This window comes from Gigantopelta aegis, chromosome 1 (genome assembly GCF_016097555.1).
Source record: "Gigantopelta aegis isolate Gae_Host chromosome 1, Gae_host_genome, whole genome shotgun sequence".
Classification (NCBI taxonomy): Eukaryota; Metazoa; Mollusca; class Gastropoda; order Neomphalida; family Peltospiridae; genus Gigantopelta; species Gigantopelta aegis.
Genome location: NC_054699.1, coordinates 15,372,843 through 15,393,048, shown reverse-complemented (window position 1 = coordinate 15,393,048; position 20,206 = coordinate 15,372,843). Strand labels below are relative to the sequence as shown.

The following is a 20,206-nucleotide window of genomic DNA, read 5'->3' as shown; positions in this document are numbered from 1 at the left end:
GTCGACTGCCTGCCTACCACCATCTTTAATCAACAGTTAACTTCAGTCAGTGAAAGAATCAAGGCTTCCGTATGAGTTCTCATGATCTACATCAAAATGGAAAGGGTCTAGAGCAGCAGGTGATAATAGTTATACCAATGTATGAATGATGTAGAAAATATTACATTAGTTAAGCTAATTTTGTGAGGAATATTTCGCCGGGTTTAGCCATCCATGATCCAAGATGGCGACGAAGAAAAAAGAAAAAAAGAACACGTGAGACCGACAAATGCCACCAGTTAGTCCTGAGGTGTAAAAGGGCTAGCAATAACAGACTTGTTACTTTTTACTTGCATCTCACCGTTAACTTTTGACAAAATATATTTAAATAGCAGTGTTGCGAGTTGAAAATGTACAAAATTTATCAACCTTTTTTTTTTTCCAGCTCCTTTACCCTGCACACTTTTTTTTTGTGTGATCTGGAAAGTGTTGATAATATAGGAGAAGCCATGTGTTTAGGGAAGTGACGTCACGTATCAGCATGCGCGCGCATCTGGTAGGCAGAAGTCTATCATAATGGCCATTAGTAACAAAGCGAACTAGCGTAGCGTGAATAGCAAAGAATGGCCAACACGTGCTTAAATTACCGCTTGTAGCACGGGAACGCTATTCTACATAGCTACATGTACTCTTTCCACCCATACAATTTGACGATTGACCGAGTTCAAAACTATAGCAAACTTCCTTTTTTTTCTTTTTTCTTTTCACCTGAATAAATATTTTTAGTCCATGTATTTTTAAAGCGTCTGGTCCATATTTCAAGTAAAGCATTACAAACGAGCGCGCGCACACACAAATAAAAATAATAAAATAAAACGAGTAGGCCTATATTTTTTATTTAAAACTGTTTAAAAGAAATAATTGGCCTACACTTTGTTAAAGGAAATTATTTCTTTTAACAATTTTAAATAACCCATATATATATATATATATATATATATATATATATATATATATATATATATATATATATATATATATATATATATATATATATATATATGCATATATGCATATATGTATATATACATATACATATATATGTACATATAGATACACATACATATATATATATATATATATATATATATATGAACATTTGTTACAAATGAACAACCAGTAGACAATATATAGACAGTAGTTATATATATATATAACACATCAGACTTGTCTACTGGTTCATTTGTAAGGCTTTTCATCAACAATAAATTTAAGCAAGTATCTTATTAGAAAACTTTACAAAAACTTTAAAACTATTAATTTTATCAAGTCCTTTTTTATTCCTTAAACTTGCTGATATCGGATACATATTAACACATTGTATTAAAATGGAGGAACCTAAATTTAGTTTCCATACATGTTCCATGACCACACATACATTGCTCCCTCTAGCTACAGCATCCCTTTTTAAATATTAGTACAGAACTTAGCCTTTTAAACCGGATACATCTCAAAGTTACTTGGTCCCTCACCTTTGTGGTTCCATCTTCAGAACATTTTGTAGCATTATTTTTTTATATATATATACATAAAAATTGCCATTAATATTTTAATCACCTAATCCCATGCAGGCCAGGACATAGTTTAATATGCAGTCGATCTAGGATTGATTCCTGTTGGTGGTCCTATAGGGCTATTTCTCATTCCAGCCAGTGCTCTACAACTGGTGTAACAAATGCTACACTATTTATTATCCTGTCTGTGGGCTGATGCATATAAAAGATCCCTTATTGTTAATCGGAAAGAGTAATCCATTATGTGACAGCAGCAGGTTTCCTCCCTAATATTATCTGTGTGATCCCTAAACATGTCCGACTCTATATATCCGTAATTAAAATGACTTGAGTGCATTGTTAAATAAAAGATTCCTTCCTTTCAAATCTAAAACAGTGTCAGTTACCTTTGACAAGAGGCACAGTTTCAAAGGCTATCACTTTCAACCTGATTAATAAACCAGTTAAAACAACAAATTACTGTAAATGGTAACAATACAATGTTTTAATGTAAGACACACATTAACACAATGCAAATATCATTTGATCATTGGTTTATAATGATAATAGAAAAAGAAAATAATAAATATGTGTTGTCTACTGTTTCTCGATATAATTTTATTGATTTTGTAAAGTCTGTTTTTATTAGAAAATCGAGATCCTGGTAAAAAAAGATTAAATCCAAGTGTTATCAATGTCATCATCACATACTGAATAGCCCCAATCATATTGCATATGGTAGTTTGGAAAGTCAGTGTGTTATCAATGTCATCATCACATACTGAATAGCCCCAATAATATTGCATATGGTAGTTTGGAAAGTCAGTGTGTTATCAATGTCATCATCACATACTGAATAGCCCCAATAATATTGCACATGGTAGTTTGGAAAGTCAGTGAAAAAAGTTCTGGTATCCCTCTTATGCACAGAAACATGAGATACTGTAGAAAAGAATCGCTGAATCTGATACCAGTGTTCTCCTTAGCATCCCTTAATTCACCCTAAAACTTAAACGCCCTTAATTCATCGTGAAAGGCCCATTTTTCATCCAAGAGTTGCCAGTTCTCTTTTTGTCCATAAACAGGGATCACTGATACCTAGGAAAAAAATAAGAAAATTGGTAAATTTCTATGATATATAAGTATGAAAGTTTTATATTGTGTATATTGAATATTATTGAAATATTTGAATACACATAAATGTATTTGTGAAGACATATTGACATCTGTCACTGATGACAATAATACTTATAAATACAATCAGCTCCCCTTTTCTTTCTTTATTTCCTGCAAACAAATTCAGATAACTTATATAATAAATGCATGTAACATAATTTATGTTTTTAATAAAATATAATGGCTATCACCAACTTGTGGATCAATATCCAGTTTTATTATTAGTATTTATTTATTTTTAATCCCAAACAAATGATTTCATACACCTGATATCCCACCCTGAAATGTTTATACCTTTTATTTTATTATTAAAAAATCAACTTACACATTACAAATACACCTGTGGATCACTTCTTCAATAAAAAAAGTAAAACATTATAATTAACATATAATATAATTAATAAATGGAAATATTTCACAACCATTTTCATATGAAACAATATATATATGCTTGATTGCACACACACACACACGTACACACACACAGCTCCCTGTTATTTAATTAAAAATATAAATACTCCAGCCACCTACATATTTTATGGCATAATACAATATAAAATATATTCAGATTTTTGTTTTACCCACTATAATGGATCTGTCAATACAAACAAAAAGTTACATAAAACGTTGTTTGTCGATTGACTGGGTAGGCCTACTGTTCACAGGGTAACTTTGTTTCCATGTCAGTTTGGTGGGGGCTTTTATTATTATTATTTTTTATTTTATTATCTTTTCAATTTTCATTTCAATAAATACTGACGTGTATTAGTATTACGAATGAATAACATACAACAAACCTTGTATAAAATGACGATCTCCGTTGTGGGATGGGCAAAGTTGATTGTTGTCAGCTTTAACTGTTCAACGTTTCGCTTCCACTGTATTTGATGAAACTAATTTCATAATCCTTACTACAGTGACTTGTGCATCTAACAACAACGTATGAAATTACCATGACAAAATACCATTCATCAAAACTAGTCTACACTGATTTAATTGACGGAAAAACATTCGATTGTTCATTACTACTAATGCCAGTATTGTCAACTGGTTTCTTGCCTACCAGCGCTCACGCGGTACCACGTGATCAAAACATGTGACGTCACCGTGGCTTCTCCTATACCATTATGGCTTGTATAAAAACAAATTTAGGTAGACCATTATTTTTTAAACCCATCATGACTGGAAATGATGTTCTATAGTATAAAGTATGTGCCATCATTCTGTAAAAATATTTTTTTTGTAAATAATTTCAGTTTGGTTTGACAAGAAAAAAGTAAGTGTTTTTGAAAGTAACAGAAAAATACTATTTTGTGTACAATTTACAAATAATTCGACTCAGAAATAAATAGCTTGTAGTAAATTCCATAGTATGAAAAAAGGCGTTCCCTGTGGGACGGACATGTAAATTTAAGTTTGTGAGTGAAAAATTGGTTGTGCAAACACTGATTTGTGTGACAAACACGCAAGCGGTACTAAAGGGGTCTGGCCATCTGGTTTTCAGTAAGATTTTCACCCTTTTCGTTTTAGTAGTTCACCAAATATTTTTTTCCATTATAAATTTTCCCTATTTTACTCTTTTCTTTGGGTTTTTTCCATTGACACATGCACAAACATCACATACATTTATAAATTGAATGTTTTAATGGGGATCCCCATTTTGCAGGTCAGCTTTTTAAAACTAGCCGAAAGAGGGAATTCTCTCATTATTTCATATATTAAAAAAAAAAATTCCTGGCTAGTAAATGACTACATTCACTAGCCACATCTCTTCATCCACTCGCCACAGTTTTACCTAATATACAATTTTATAAAATAAATGTATGGCAATGCCCCCAATATCTGACCACTTAAGAAAGAAAAATGGATCCAAATTTAATTTTTGGGTTATACTATTTTGTACTCGCCAGTTGGCTGCCTGTAAACATAAGTTACTTGCAAATGCAAGTGTTTTACTCGCTGTGTAGAGCACTGCTGTATGACGTCATGACACAAAGTTCATTGCTTCTCGGGTTTTGGTGAAGCTATCTGGAAGTTCAATGACCTAGTTTGAACTTGTTGCTGATAATTTACATGCATTTTCGATTATGGCCAATGGCTCTGAGATTAGATAATTATAAAAGTGGAGTTTGTTTTAATATTTACTTTTAATCTGTTTTCAGTTCACAAAGTATATTTTATTTTTAACAGTAAGGAAAAAATACATCTGGGGTGGGGGGAATTGCTGCTGAGAACAAAAAACGTCATGGCAATCTCCGTGTGATTATCACGGGCAATTGCAGAGGTTGTGCTTATTAAACCTGAAGCTTAACGCAAAGATATGTGTCGTGGCTATTAATGGTCAATGTCAGTGTTGACAATATCACAGCCTTCAAAATAACTTCTGAAATTGATGAAAATCCAATTTTTATTTAATTACACTATTTCCAGGTAGATGTTTTTAGAAAAATTCTAGAATTCTGTTTCAGATAGGTGTTTCCATGAGTCCACAATTGCATAAAATCATTGTAAATTCTAGACTTAAGGAATGACGTATCTAAAACAAATGCCTCCAAAAATTTAGTTTAAAATTATAATTGTATAAATGCAAATTAACTTTTTTTTTAATAGGCAGGGATTTGAACCCATAGTCTGTTAAGTAATATACTAAAGTCCGAACCAGATTATTAACAACTAAGATAAATTAATCCTGTCAATTATCATTAGATTTTGTTAGACACATTGTGAAAACATTAAATAATAGAGATTCTTCATAAAAGATTGTAATCCTGTCACCCATATCAACTTCACACAAGATCGGACACAAAAGCAAGCAAAAATTTGGACGGCTACCATTTTTCTTTTTATGGAGGGATGAAAGCTGATTGTGACAAAAATAATAAGTTATTTAAATTAAAATTTCAATTGCATTCATTTTTTTAACATCCATGGAGATGAGCATCTTATGGATGCAACTTTCAGTGAAACTGAATAATATAACAGGTTTATGGTAGGTTTGATGTTTAATTCTGCGGAATTCTTGTTTTTGATATGCATATACAATTTGTTTTCAGTTTGCTGGTCTGGACTTGAATGGAGCCCGTGGTCGCGGTAGGGGCGACTGGAGTTCCCAGTCGTATCCAACTCAACCTCCAAACAGTAAGTTTTAACATGTTATCAGGGCTACAGTTCAGCCCTGACAATAAGTTGTCATTTCTTATTAGGGCCTTGTTTCCAAGGTTATTGAAAAGTCCTACCATGTAATCAGTTAAGATGCTGAAACGCCCTCAGTGATGCCATTTTGAAATGCTAATGTTGAATGGTAAGATGTTCAGTGGTAATGTAATTTATTGTGGTAATTGAGAGGATTTTTTTGTTTGTCCTCCTTTGCAATGCATGGAACTGGACATTGGTGATAACTTAATACATTATTTGATTTTTAAAAAACCACCCATCCACAACCCATTAGGATGAGGAAGAAGAAATGTTCTGTGTTTTAAGTGTTTAACCAGCAACATGTATTGCATAGTTTACTTTGAATAAAGCAGCAACATGTTTGGACACAGGTGGAACAAGTTAATTGTAGATCTTTATTATGCAGGTGTTCTGAACACTGGCTCACGTTATGTACCACCACATATGAGAGGGCCTGGGGCTGCCCCGCCACCGCCGATTCCATCTGGACCTCCTCCTCCTCTGCCACCGGCACAAGGTAATTGGGGAGGTGCCGACTTTAATCTTGGTGATAACCGACCTGGTGCAGACACTGGAAATTGGGGACACCATGGTAATACTTTAGTCATTAGATTGTCACTGTAGACCAAATTAGTAGTTGTAGTCATTTTGCAGGGGTAGAAATTAAGAAATATTTCCATTGCTTTGGGGTACTTGTAACCTAGAACAGTTGCTAGTCCCTAAGAAAAATCACTAGTCCTCCTTTTGGAACATCTTGAGAAGATACGATTTCTAGCAAACTGTTAAAAAACACATTAAATATGTAGTGTGTCTTGGCAAAATAGTGGACAGTCTGCTTAAAATATTTGGGTCGCATCTGCTGGTCCGAGGTCTATTTGAATTGTACTTGTCCCCAGCAATTTTTACTCGACTAGGGTAAGGGGACACCTGTTCAACCCTTGCAAATAAGAAAATGTCCACAGCAATAAAAAATAAAATAAAAAAACACGCCAAAAAAAGTCAAATATAAACCACAGCAGAAAAGGTGCTGTGGATAATGCAAAACTCCACATCATTGCCGATTGCCGTGGGCAGTTGCATGGGTTACACATTAGTTTGTATCCCTGTATTATTTGAATCAAATTTCCGGTCATTGGTACAGAGATGTGCTTTTTCAGGGCTTTTTTAACCTTTAGACTACTGGATTAGTTTTTGACAAAAATCAAGTTTATAATTTTTACTCGTATATTCACTTAAAGGGAAATCCTGAGTTTGCTGCATTGTAAGACGTTTCCGACTAATAAAATATTTGTACGATTAAACTTATTTAAATATATTTTCTTGTTTAGAATATCAGTGTCTGTATATTCAATGTGTTTCTGGTCATCTTAATGTTTGTAAGAAGCCCAAACTGGATTTTGTCTTTAAATAGTTTTGTTGTACGTACGAAAAAATATATTTTAGGAAATAAATAGAAATTTAACCTAGTACAAATATTAGAACGATCAGAAACACGTTTAATATTAAGCCACTAATATTTTATGCAGAAAAATATATTTGATATGTAATTACAATCGTAAAAAAAAGTCTGTTAGTCGATAACATCTTACAAATTGCAGCAAACTCGGGAATGTCCCTTTAAATGTTTAAAATAAATAAAATAGAGCTCATATTTGAATCTGTAAGGTGAAAATAAAAATTAATTTTGTTTGTCCTAACCTGACTGACCCACAAAACTTTGGCCTGTGTCAGTCTTTTGGAGAAGAATTTTTTTTTTTTTTTACTACTATTGTCATAGTATCTGTTGAACAGACATTTAAAAAAAAAATCCCTTTCTACTTTCCCACATTTGAAATTACAGGTCGGAAATGGACCAACAAAAATATTTTTAAGGATGGCCCAAGTTCATTTGATTAAAATTACGCAAAAAGTCGAAAGTCACATTTACTTACGAGCATTTGTGGCCAGCTGCCTGGTATTTATGTCCATTATTCCCAGTATCTGGTTTTCTGGACAGGATTTAAAAAAAATGCGATTCATATCCCGATATTTTGTGATTTTCATTGTTGGTAAAACTATCAAATTTATTATTAGATTAGCTGTTCTGATCGGCTATCTATCCATGAAAACTACTGTGACATACCGCCACTGTTGTCAAGCGAAAATACTTAACCGAAACCAAAATTCCACGGTATTTTCCATTGAAAAACTAACTAAAGATAACGGAAATTGAGTTGTCTTCTGTTTCCTGTTATATAATTGTTTCTGTTGAGATATCTTGCCTGCAGTAGTCATAAAACATTTTCTTTCAAACCCATGGTTCAAAATTTCATTGTTTATGAATCATTGATAACACCTGTGATATTGATTTAAAGACATACACTTGTCTACTCCTAGGTGATGACTCTGTCGTCACATCTATTGAAAAAAGCATGCTTCAAATTGGACCGGAGTCGTGGTAGGTCATCGGTGTACAGGCTGGTAGGTACTGGGTTCGGATCCCAGTCGAGGCATGGGATTTCAGTGTTCGAGATTAAAATGTTTGGCCAGTATCCATGTTGGATACTAACATTTCAAAATCTGGTATCCCACCTGAGAATTTAGTATTATATGGCATCCCGGTGAGATACTGGGTTCTTGAAGTCTGGTATTCAAAATTAAATTCTGGTATCCCCGGGATATCTGGATACCGTTAATCTCGAACACTGGATTTTTAATCCAGATACCGACTCCAAACCCCGAGTGAGTGCTCCGCAAGGCTCATTGGGTAGGTGTAAACCACTTGCACCGACCAGTGATCCATAACTGGTTCAACAAAGGCCATGGTTTGTGCTATCCTGCCTGTGGGAAGCACAAATAAAAGATCCCTTGCTGCTAATCGGAAGAGTAGCCCATGTAGTGGCGGCAGCAGGTTTCCTCTCAAAATCTGTGTGGTCCTTAACCATATGTCTGACGCCATATAACCATAAATAAAATAGGTTGAGTGTGTCGTTAAATAAAACATTTCTTTCTTGCTTCAGATTGGTTGTTGTTATGTGGTAAAGTTTGACATATTCTGCTGTAGAACGATTGGAACATCTCGCCACAATCCATTGCGCTTTTATCTTTCGAGGATTTCCCATTCAAAGACAGAAACTAAAGACTCTTTCCAAACACAGGTTACGCAGACTAGTAACTATGAGGCGGTGATGGTATAGCCATAAAATCTGTTTATACCAGTATACAATTACTGCGCTTTTCCCCCTGTTTTTTCAATGTTGAAACAGACCAACAAGTTCACCTATTGCATAAATAGTCTCTCCCGATATTTTTAAAATTTGTATGCTCCTGAATAACGCTATAAAAGGCGAAGTGTAATTGGTCGATATTAAATTTTTTATTGATAGATGAAATGTCACCTGGACATGGGAGTTCACGCAATGTTGTTAGATCTACTGGTAGACACAGTAGAGCTAATTTTAATCAGATTGTGACACTAACCAAGTCATGGTCATGACATGTATTGCTTGGTTCTTTATCTAAAATTGGATTAGGCTTAAAATATTTGTTGACTATAACTTATCCCTACTACTGATAACTCTTGACTTGGAACATACTTTCAGTGGGGGAAAACGAGTCAATTTTGTTCGCTAGTATCTAGGGCCTGCTGTCAGTTAAGCTGGCCTTGGAGTGCTTCAGACTTCGAAATGTGGCATTATTTTGGGGAAAGGTGGTGAGGATCAGTAATGTTTTAAGGCTAGCTTAAACCATGATCAAATGTTTTTCATTAAACTGCAATAGTAATTGATAATTACTGTTTTTGTTACAGTGGAAATAATAAGTATTTTCTGGCATTACTATTACTGAAATATGTCGTGCTGCACGTGTTGACAAGTTTCTAATGATGCACTATCCAGAAAATGAGTAAAAACTATTTCTTTCTCCGTATTATAATTTCCTGATGGTATTTTGAGAACAGTAGTCGTTTCATGTTTTTTATGTCCTGCAAAAAAAAATTTCATTCGAACATCAGTCGCATATTGGATTGTTAACCGAATGAGTCTTGGCTGCAGACAATGAATATATTCACGGTGGTTTGGAACATTAGGCTTTCTGCCAGAGTAAGATTATGTACCCTAAAATCTTGTAAATTACTGAGGTAATGGATATATTTTCACAATTTTCAGATACATAATAGTAAATGCAGCAGTGTTCAAGCTTAATGATATCCAGGGGATACCAGATGTCAATAACCCAGTATCCCACCAGGATACCATATGTTTTTTTGGTGTTTTCTTTTAATCCTGCGTTTTTATTTTTCACTGAAACGATGAAAGTCATTATTTACTGGTGAAGTTAAGTAACTCTGTTTTGGAGCTCGTACCTAGTCTAATGCGATTTTGATTGCGACGTTGCAATAGACTGGGAATGAGAACAGTGTCATCCAAGTTTGTAACAATGTTATGTATGAATTTCATTTTTAAGTGGGATATTAAATTCTCAGGTGGGATACCAGATTTTGAAGTGTTAGTATCCAACTGGGATATTGCCCAAAATTTTAAATCTCTGACACTGTGCAGTGGTCAATTTCATAACCATTTATGGTCTGTTTTTATTTTCTAACCTCAAATTATTTTCTGTCAGAAAGCTTGGACATGGTTTAATTGTTCTCCAATCACTTGTGACTAGTGATTCATTTCATGGTTTGTGTTCACATCTATTAATTCCAGTTGTAATCTGTCAGGAAAGCAAAGTGATCTCTCACACTCCCGTCTATTCGCCTGGAAAGTTTTAGGGGTTGGAAATGATCGCCTTGAAATAAATGTTTTAATGAATTTCCTTTAAAACTTCATGTGTTTGCTGGCCTGGCAAGAAGAGTGATCTTAGCTCACCTTGATTTTGCTCATGGCAAAGAGTTGAAAAATGATTGTCTTTACCACTGCTGTGGTGTTTTTTTAATACCCATTTGTCTGGCGTGCTTCTGTTAAATAAAATTTTAATAGAAATTTAATATTGAACATTTAAAAGTCTCCTAGATTTTTGATTGAATAGTTCTTCACAAACTAATGGTGAGAGATTTTGGACTCTCTTAAGGAATTATAAACATTTAACATTCAAAATGTTTTAAAAGATTTCAATAGAAATTTTACTTCTGGTGTCTATCCGTTAATTTTTCTATCATCTTAAGTTTCGATAGGATTGTTTAATACTTGATAAAAACTTTTTTTTATTATTAAATAGATTTTTTAAAATTTGAGTTTTGATGGCATAGTTCTCAACTTGGTACTATGATTCTCTGGGAAAGTTCACAAACTAATAAAGATATTTAGGAATTTTAAAGTTTTTATTAAATAAAAAAAACCCCAAAAAAATTGTATTCTTCAAAGTCTGTTGACTGCTATAGTTTTAAATTTCTAGGTTCTGATCATTTCATTTATTAATCTTCAAAAACTATCAAAGATATGAAAAATTTCATAACATTTATAATAAAAAGTAAATTTTACAACATTCAAAATGTCTCGTACAGTTTTAATTCCATGATTATTAAACTGGACACATTCTTAGGCGGTCTTTTCAAATTAGTGAATTGTATCTACTACTGACAAGGTTGGAAATTAAAATAGTGGAGCTCTACTGATAGTACTCTTCATTTGTAAGAGTTGCGCCAATTGGTTTTTTTAATGAGCTCTGATATTTCCATGATATAGCTGTATAATTTTAATGCTTGGTGGATTTTTAACAATGATCCTCTCTTGCAGATGGTTACATTGGAGGTTATTCGTCCAACACTAGCTACCGAGGCGGGTACAATGCTCCTCCCCCACCAGGTCCACACAGTGAGTTGTTCATATGTGGTTTCATTGATCAGTCTGGACAAAAGTGATCATTAATAAACTAAATGTACATTGTACTTTGAATAGAATGTGACCGTTTATTAGTCCCCTACTGGTCCAACCGGAGGGGACTATAGGTTTCATGTCCATCGCCTGTCCTACTTATGACACATTGGGCTATTTCTCATTCCAGTCAATGCACCAAGACTGGTTTATCAAAAGGCCATGGTATGTGTTATGTCTATTGGATGGTTCATAAAAACGATCCCTTGCTGCTAATAAAAAAAAAATGTAGCAGGTTTCCTCTCTAAGACTATGTCAAAATTAACAAATGGTTGATATCCAAAACCCTATGATTAATAAATCAATGTTCTCTAGTAGTGTCAATAAATAAAACAGTTATTGTTTTTCCAGATGTTTTTTGCACAATGCCTCGATATATTGAGCTGAACATTTGTATATAGGTTTATCAAGTACTGTTGCAGATAAGTTTGACTTTCATGACGATTTTCTGGTTTTTCTCGGTTATTGCCTTGAACTTGGGTGATACAAAAATGTGTTGAGCCCGGTAGGGGACATGTATTGTTTTAGTAGTACTCTCAAAATGCTTGTTAATTTTTACAGTCAAATGTTCAACATGTCAGTTTTTATTAACACTAAAATTTGATTATCCAATAGTAAATAAAAACACAGTATTGAACAGACACCTTCTCCAAAAATGTTCAGTGTTATTTTTTGCATGACTGTTTTCGGTTTCATGTTGATCTCTGTGAAACTTGTTACATTGTTGAATGTTGAGAAATTTAATTTTTTAATTTGTCTATGGAATTAATTCTGAATATTAAAATTTTAAATTGAACAAACATTCCTTACTAGTAATGTTGAATTAAACATATCAAAAATTAAATAAATAAATGTTTTCACTCTTCTTTAGCTAGAATCTAAACTTTCATATACAGTGAGACCTCGTTACAACTACCACGTTCGTCCCTGGGTCACTTTATTGTTATATCGAAATTGTTTTATCGATTTATTAATCGTCGTCTATTGGGTGTCAATAGTAGCAAGTGATCATTTATATGCACCATCCTACAGACAGGATAACACATACCAAAGCATTTAATATATCAGTCGTGGTGCACTGGCTGGAATGAGAAATAGCCCAATGGTTCCACCAACGGGGATGGATCACAGACTATCATTAAATACTAAGTATATTATTAATCAAAGCGCATTCACAGTCAACCTAATCGATTGGTACCTACTTCGTTCACAAAATGTCATAAAACTAGTAGACTTTATTGTACGAAGTTAATCCTTTAATTGAATGACGAAAGGCTTGTGTTCAAAAGCAATACATGTAGCCGACATTGGTAACTCTGACATCATGTGACTGTCGGCTCGCAACGAGATCAAGGATGCCAAATGGCGCATGTACCGCCAACGTGCTACAGTATCTGTGATTATGTAATATTGTTGTAAAGATGTGTTTTTAAACGTTAGATGCAGGTTTGTTCCTAATTTGCTCTGTCGGTGTCGGAAGGTGTGAATTCCGGTGTAATGAACAGAATAACATTGGTGTACGTTCGTTTCCGACATTTTGTGGTCGGATGGTATAAATGTCGTAACGAGGTCTGACTGTACATCCTTTGTGAAGATGCCAAAAACTACAATAATTTCAACTATTCAAATTCAGGATTTGATAGTTTCTTAAAAATACCTACTTTGGGACATTATTCTGTATTGTTGCAATTCTCTGTACATACAAGTTTCAGAGATGGCTACAATATTCTTAAACATTGACATTGATTTGTAATGGTCGCTAATAATAATTTTAAAGAAAAAAAATCTCCCATGACCACCACTGGTTCATTAATTTATTTTCTGTTTTAGACATGGGTGACCGAGGATACAACCAGTACAACCGTGGTGGCGACCAGTACGGTCGCGGCGATCAGGGTGGGCGTGGTGTATCCCAGGGTTACAAGAGCTTCAACCAGAGACGCGGCAGTGGAGGCTTCCAGAGAGACGACAGGTAAGCTGTTCTCCTCATTCAACAGTTCTTAAGTGAGCAGTTGATTTTGCTCATACATGCTTGCATAGGTGAAAAACTGCTGACCTCATCACACACTGATATTGCTGAATAATTTTTTTCAATATTACTGTAATAATTTCGCCCAACTAAAATAAAATTTGCAGTTGGTGAATTTGACGAGTGTCAGAGCTAGCCCTGCCCCTGTATAGTTTCAGGAGCGTAGTTCATTGGTCGCCATCAGTTCTCAAACCATAAGCACTGCCTTTAACCTGGCGGTTGATGTAGTTTGTAGCTGCTTACTCTTAAAAATATGTAGAAATATATTTCCATATGGTGTTTTATTAAATGTCGCGGGGGTGGGTGGGTGTAATGACTCTGAATGATTTTCGTATTTGACCCCAGGGTTTGGAAGTTATCATTTAGAATGTGATTTTTCTGATGACATACTCCAAATTGCATAGTGTTCATCAGTAGGCAGCGTCTGACAATTATCACTTTTACTGCAACCACCACCACCGTTGTTTCATGCTTTATGATTATACACCTCACTGCTTTCAGTAGATGTAGCTGCCACCTTTTCTGAAATAGCTGCCTACTTTCTAACACATTAACATCTGGTGTTACCACCACCATTTGTTGAGAAGCCTATTGGCTCCCAATCGAACAATTTGTTGGGACTATCTGTCGTTCATAATTTTCTTCCTTTTTGTGAATCAGAATGGAAAATCGCTGGCAGCAGGGTGGCCGCAATGACCGCCAAGGCAGTTTACCACCGCAGCCTCCACAGTCAAGTCGCTGGGACGTGCTGATAGAGGACAGCCGCGATGGGCGCAGGCGAGAGTGGGGTCACAACAGGTGGGATAACCGCTCAGACAATGAGGCCTACGGTCAGCGCAACGGAAATCAGGACATGCGAACCGAGGATTGGTCTATACCTCTACCAAGGAATGAGCGCTTAGAATTGTAAGTACCTAGTTAGAGAAAATATATCTTGGTAAAAGTTTACCTACAATGGTGGTTAATCTGAAGTATGCGTTTGAACGGACAGTATCACATGGTTGTGGGATTTGCAAATGTTCTTTTTCATGGGTCACTGACAGTTGAGGAAAATGAAAGCTGGTTGATCATTTTTTCTCATTTAAAGTGACACAAGAAAGATCAGTACTTTGTATTATGTTGATAATCACAGAAATATCAATGAATTTTTTTTTAGTAGATACTATAGCTGGCCATTTTGGTGTCTGATGAGAAAATGTAATATTGGCTTCATCATTTTGTAATTACTCAATTTTATATTTTTCAGAGAATTATTTGGTAATGGCAATACCGGTATCAACTTTGACAAGTATGAAGACATACCAGTTGAAGCAAGTGGGGAGAATGCTCCAAACAATATAGAGAGTGTAAGTTGCTCTTCAGAAGTGTGTTTCTGATGCACTTCCTTCAGTGACGTTCTTTATCCCAGTAGATTTGAGTAGATGCCATGGCTCATGGTGTACTGTGTATTAGCCGTGTATTAGCCAACTCCTTGGATAAGCCGACCTCTTAGTTTGACCCTAAATATCTAGTACAAAATCATCGGCCTTGTGTATAAGCCGAGGTCATCTTTTGTCCAGTTGTATGTTGTATCGATTTCAATAATACTGTCAACAAATAGGCTTGTGCTTTTCTTGTTCATTATATTTGTTTTCCCTTTAATTGTTACAAAAACGGCGATCGCAATCAATGCGGAAATGCTAACATCTACCATGCCGTGGAAAATAATTTAGAACTCATAAAGCATAACAGAAAAATAAATAATTCAAGCTGTAACAACATATCACTGCACACAAGTAATTAATTTATTCACTGGACAGCAAAAAGTAAAATCATGAGGCATGTTTAATCCCCCACCATGCACACAGAAACAAAAGATCATGCAGTCCGTGACTAGCTGTTCACTGTATATGGTATGGTCATGTGACAATTGTGGGAGTAATTATCGTCCTGAAATTCACGTTATGTTTTTTCAATTGGTAATGTTAATAATGAGCATTACTTTACAGTTTAATGCACCCTCTCAACAAAACAATAATATTAGAAATATAATACTTGTTCGAAGAAAAAACACTGTTTTGTATCTTAAATTTGCCATATGAAAGACTAGTCCCAGCACGGGTCAAACAAAGATGGCGGACAGTTGGAAAGAATACGTTTTTACCATTGAAATGACAATAATATTGCATGATGGGGTGTTTTATTTATACTGTGCACAAATTATTGTTACTTAGTCTGTGAAAGGCTAAGGGTCTAATCAAAATTCATGTCCCGGTCTAGCGTATTTTCGATCGGAATTTTATACTCCAATTTGTTGCCTCTGTATAAGTCGACTCTCTTCTTTTAGAAACTGTTTCTAGGCTTCAAAAGTCTGCTAATACACAATATACGGTATATCTTTTCTTTAATGCCTTTTGCAATGGATGTTTGGAATAAGTAAATGCAGTAATAATAGTTGATAGAAACAAGGGCCAGGACGTAGTCCAGTGGTATAGCGTTCACTAGACGTGCGGTCAGTCTGGAATCGATTATCAACGGTGGGCCCATTGGGCTATTTCTCGCTCCAGCCAGTGCACCATGACTGTTATATCAAAGGCCGTGGTATGTACTACCCTGTCTGGGATGGTGCATATAAAAGATCCCTTGCTGCTAATCGAAAAGAGTAGCCCATGATGTGGTGACAGCGGGTTTCCTCTCAATATCTGTGTGGTCATTAACCATATGTCTGACACCATATAACAGTAAATAAAATGTGTTGAGTGTGTCGTTAAAACATTTCCTTCCTTCTTGAAAGGTTGTAGTTTTATTTCCCACTGGTCATATTGTACATTTTACTTGCTCTTATATTTCATACAGCATATCATTTGAAAAAAGATGATGTGGTTCACGTTTTTGTTTTATCAATAATTAGTAATCATTATTTCTTATACAGAATGAGGGGAATTGTATCTGACAATTTAGATGATAATGGTGTTTTTTATTTCAAATATCCATTATACGGTATATGCTCGTCACCAAGAAAACTGTAAAAGCCTGCATCAGCTCCTGCAAGTGATAAAAACACAACAGCCTGAAGTATCGGTTTAATTATAAAATCTTTTATACCGAGCACACACCTACCAATAAAACTTTTGCAATGATCGCATCTATACTGCAGTTTTGCTCTGTTTATATTATAAAGTAGACAAGTCATATAGTCTTTCAGCTGGTTAATGCCAGCACATATTTTAGACTACTATGTCGGTGATAATCAGTAAATGTGCATGTCTTATTATGTGTAGCTTTAAAGTAAATGATTTCATTCCAGTTTGACGATGCCTGCCTAGGAGAAATCATACAGAACAATATCGCTTTGTGCAAGTATGCCAAGCCAACACCGGTTCAGAAGTATGCCATCCCCATTGTGTGTACGAAGCGAGATCTTATGGCGTGTGCCCAAACTGGGTCTGGGAAAACTGCGGCTTTCCTCGTGCCGATTCTCAACCAGATGTATGAACATGGCCCAGGCGAGATCCCCCTTTCACAGGTAACGAAGTCTGTGATAAATACAAAGTAAAAACAAATCTAAATTGACATGTAATGTAATTAGGTTGAAATACACGAGAATGCATCAAGATCTTAAATATTTTGGGTTTTGGGGGGGGGGGGGGGGGGGGGGGGGGGGGGGGGGGGGAGGTTGTTTATGAGATGCTAACATGATCGGGGTGGGATATAGTCCAATTGTAAAGCGCACACTTGGTGCGTGTTGGTCTAGCATCGATCCCAGTTTGTGGGACCATTGGGCTATTTCTTGTTCTAGCCAGTGCACCACTACTGGTATATCAAAGGGCTGTGTTGTGTGCTATCGTGGCTAGGATGGTGCATATAAACAATCCCTTAGTACAAATGGGGAAAAATGTACCGGTTTTCCTCTTAGACGACAAAATTTCCAAATGGTTGACATCCAATAGCTGATGATTAATAAATCAATATTCTCTAGTAGTGGTGCTATACTAAACAATCTTTAACTTTTGATCAGCTTTGACAGCCGTTTTAAGTAACAATTTCTTTGATTTGGATTCATGAACTCTGTAATTTCAAAAATATTTACCCACTTTCCTCCTCAAATTACATATCTATTATTTAACCGATGTTGAGAACTAATTGATGTGATAAATATATCTTACAAGAATAAAGTTGTGAATTTTGTATGGGTCATAATACAGAAAAAATTAGCTTGTTTAGCGTGAGCGTATCTAAACTTGGCAATAAAGATGATTTTACCACACTTTTTGTGAAGTTGCAGGTCGAAAACATTTGCGCTTATTCACATTGCCTTGCAGAATTTCCCATTCTTACCGTCACTTGATAAATCTGATAACCTGTGTCATTAACCTGTTGTTCTCTTAATTTAAACCATTCTTAATGTCACTTGATAAAGCCGATAACCTCTGTCATTAATCTGTTCTTTAAATTTAAACCATTTGATATTGTAGGCGACCTCAGGCAGTCGGGCAGGCCGGCGGAAGCAGTTTCCACTTGCTCTGGTTCTTGCTCCAACCAGGGAGCTGGCTTCTCAGATCTATGATGAAGCTAGAAAGGTAAGCCACTTCAGGCCTCTATTGTCTGAACAGTCTTTGACCACTGTGCTGTATCAAAGACCATAATAGTATATACTGTCCTGCATGTGAGAATGTACATATAAAAGATCGCTTGCTGCTTAAGATAGAAATGTTTCTTCTGGAGATGTTTGACGTCCAAAAGTCTGTAATTAATGTCTATATGCAACAAAATATTTGTCTTATTTGTTTGCTGCAAAAATTATCTTTTAAAAAATCACCATAGGCAGGCTCAAAATTGTTACCTTTTTTTTTTTCTTTTTTTTTTTAAGAAGTTTTATTGCCAGCCCCTTGTTTACAATTAGAACATGCCAAGGGACAAACATGGGTTGTGTACATGAAAATAATAAAACAACATAATATAATACTTTAGGATACTGGCTTACAAACCCCACCTCTCTTTCTCTCTCTCTCTCTCACTCCCTCCCTCCCTCCCTCCCTCCCTCCCTCCCTCCCTCCCTCCCTCTCTCTCTCTCTCTCTCTCCCTCTCTCTCTCCCTCTCTCTCTCCCTATCTCTCTCTCCCTCTCTCTCTCTCCCTCTCTCTCCCTCTCTCTCTCTCTCTCTCTCTCTCTCTCTCTCTCTCTCTCTAATCAATGTAGCTATCCATTTATCTTTCTCTCACGCATAAAAAACAACACACTTTCATCCTTTTCCATTCTATGAACGACGTACATAAATATTTAAAATATGCACATGAGATATATATATATATATATATATATATATATATATATATATATATATATATATATATATATATATATATATATATATATATATATACACACACACACACATTATTAATGCGTGGACCGCTGGGAACAAGACGATGCACAAGGAAAGTTACAAAAATTAGGTCTGTTCAAAGAGCATAATACATTGACCACTTGGTAAAGAATTATTAAGATTGTTCTTACTAAGATAAATACATTTTTCTACTTTATATCTTTGTTTAACTCTTTCACCACGACAGGCTGGTATACCGGCTAGCGATACCAGTGCCTCTCACCACGACGGGCCGGTTTAGCGGCTTGTAACACCTGTTCATATTTGGCGCCGAGTGACGCGTCAATATTATAATTGGACAAAATCTCGCGCGACCGTAGCTGCCATGTGACACACTGTAATGGCTGCGCCCATGTTCTAGCGAATTTTGAATGAGTTTTTCCAAGTTTATACTGATATTCTGACTCTAATTAAACATGAACCGAGGTGACGAAATTTCGTCTGTTGAAAACAATGCTTGCGATTCAGATGACGGGTACTCCGATGATGAAATGTGGGATAATATGGACTTTGGTGCATTTGATTTAATCGAGATTGGCGATCGTGAACGAAATGTCATTCAACATGGCAATTTAGAAGAAAATGATACCGATGACGAGTTACAAGATGACTTACCACTGTTTTACCACACGCCTGAGTTTACCTGGACACATGAGCCATATTCGGTTACCTGCAGATCAACGTTTACTAAAAATCCGGGGCCCGTAAAAGTGTTTGACGTCAACACAAACGCCATAGAGTACTTTTCGCTATTTTATTCCAATACAGTGTATGGGAAAATTGTGTAATTTACCAAAATGAATGCCAAAAAAAAGCGTGATACAGATCCTGCTAACAACAAAGGTGTGTGGTATGATATTTCTGTTGATGAAATGAAAGCTTAATTTTGCAAAAGCATTGTAAATATATTTTTAAAATTATAACTGGAATGTTAATTAATTAATTATCCAACAAGAAAAACATTTGTACTGGGGGTTTTTTAAATTGCCAGTCCTACCTACTCAAATAGGTGAGTAATATGCATACTTTACCTGTAATTACCAGATTTATACCTGTTGAATCTAACATTTTTAAAG

The 20,206-nt window shown here is 35.3% G+C and overlaps 1 protein-coding gene across 6 annotated transcripts in view; it reads left to right on the top strand.

Annotated features, from left to right (window-relative positions):
- LOC121371072 (ATP-dependent RNA helicase DDX3X-like) overlaps positions 1-20,206 on the top strand; it is a 36,554-nt gene continuing 16,348 nt past the window's right edge. Inside the window, exons 1-9 of one of the 6 annotated variants that reach the window (XM_041496739.1) lie at positions 1-119; positions 5,762-5,846; positions 6,289-6,399; positions 11,600-11,677; positions 13,568-13,709; positions 14,427-14,672; positions 15,013-15,112; positions 17,053-17,271; positions 18,221-18,325. In XM_041496739.1, the coding sequence (XP_041352673.1) occupies positions 72-119; positions 5,762-5,846; positions 6,289-6,399; positions 11,600-11,677; positions 13,568-13,709; positions 14,427-14,672; positions 15,013-15,112; positions 17,053-17,271; positions 18,221-18,325 (1,134 nt within the window). In that variant the 5' untranslated portion in view covers positions 1-71. Of the gene's footprint in view, positions 120-5,761; positions 5,847-6,273; positions 6,475-11,599; positions 11,678-13,567; positions 13,710-14,426; positions 14,673-15,012; positions 15,113-17,052; positions 17,272-18,220; positions 18,326-20,206 lie in introns of all 6 variants that reach the window. The other 5 variants (XM_041496714.1, XM_041496722.1, XM_041496706.1 and 2 more) reach the window with 5 other exon arrangements.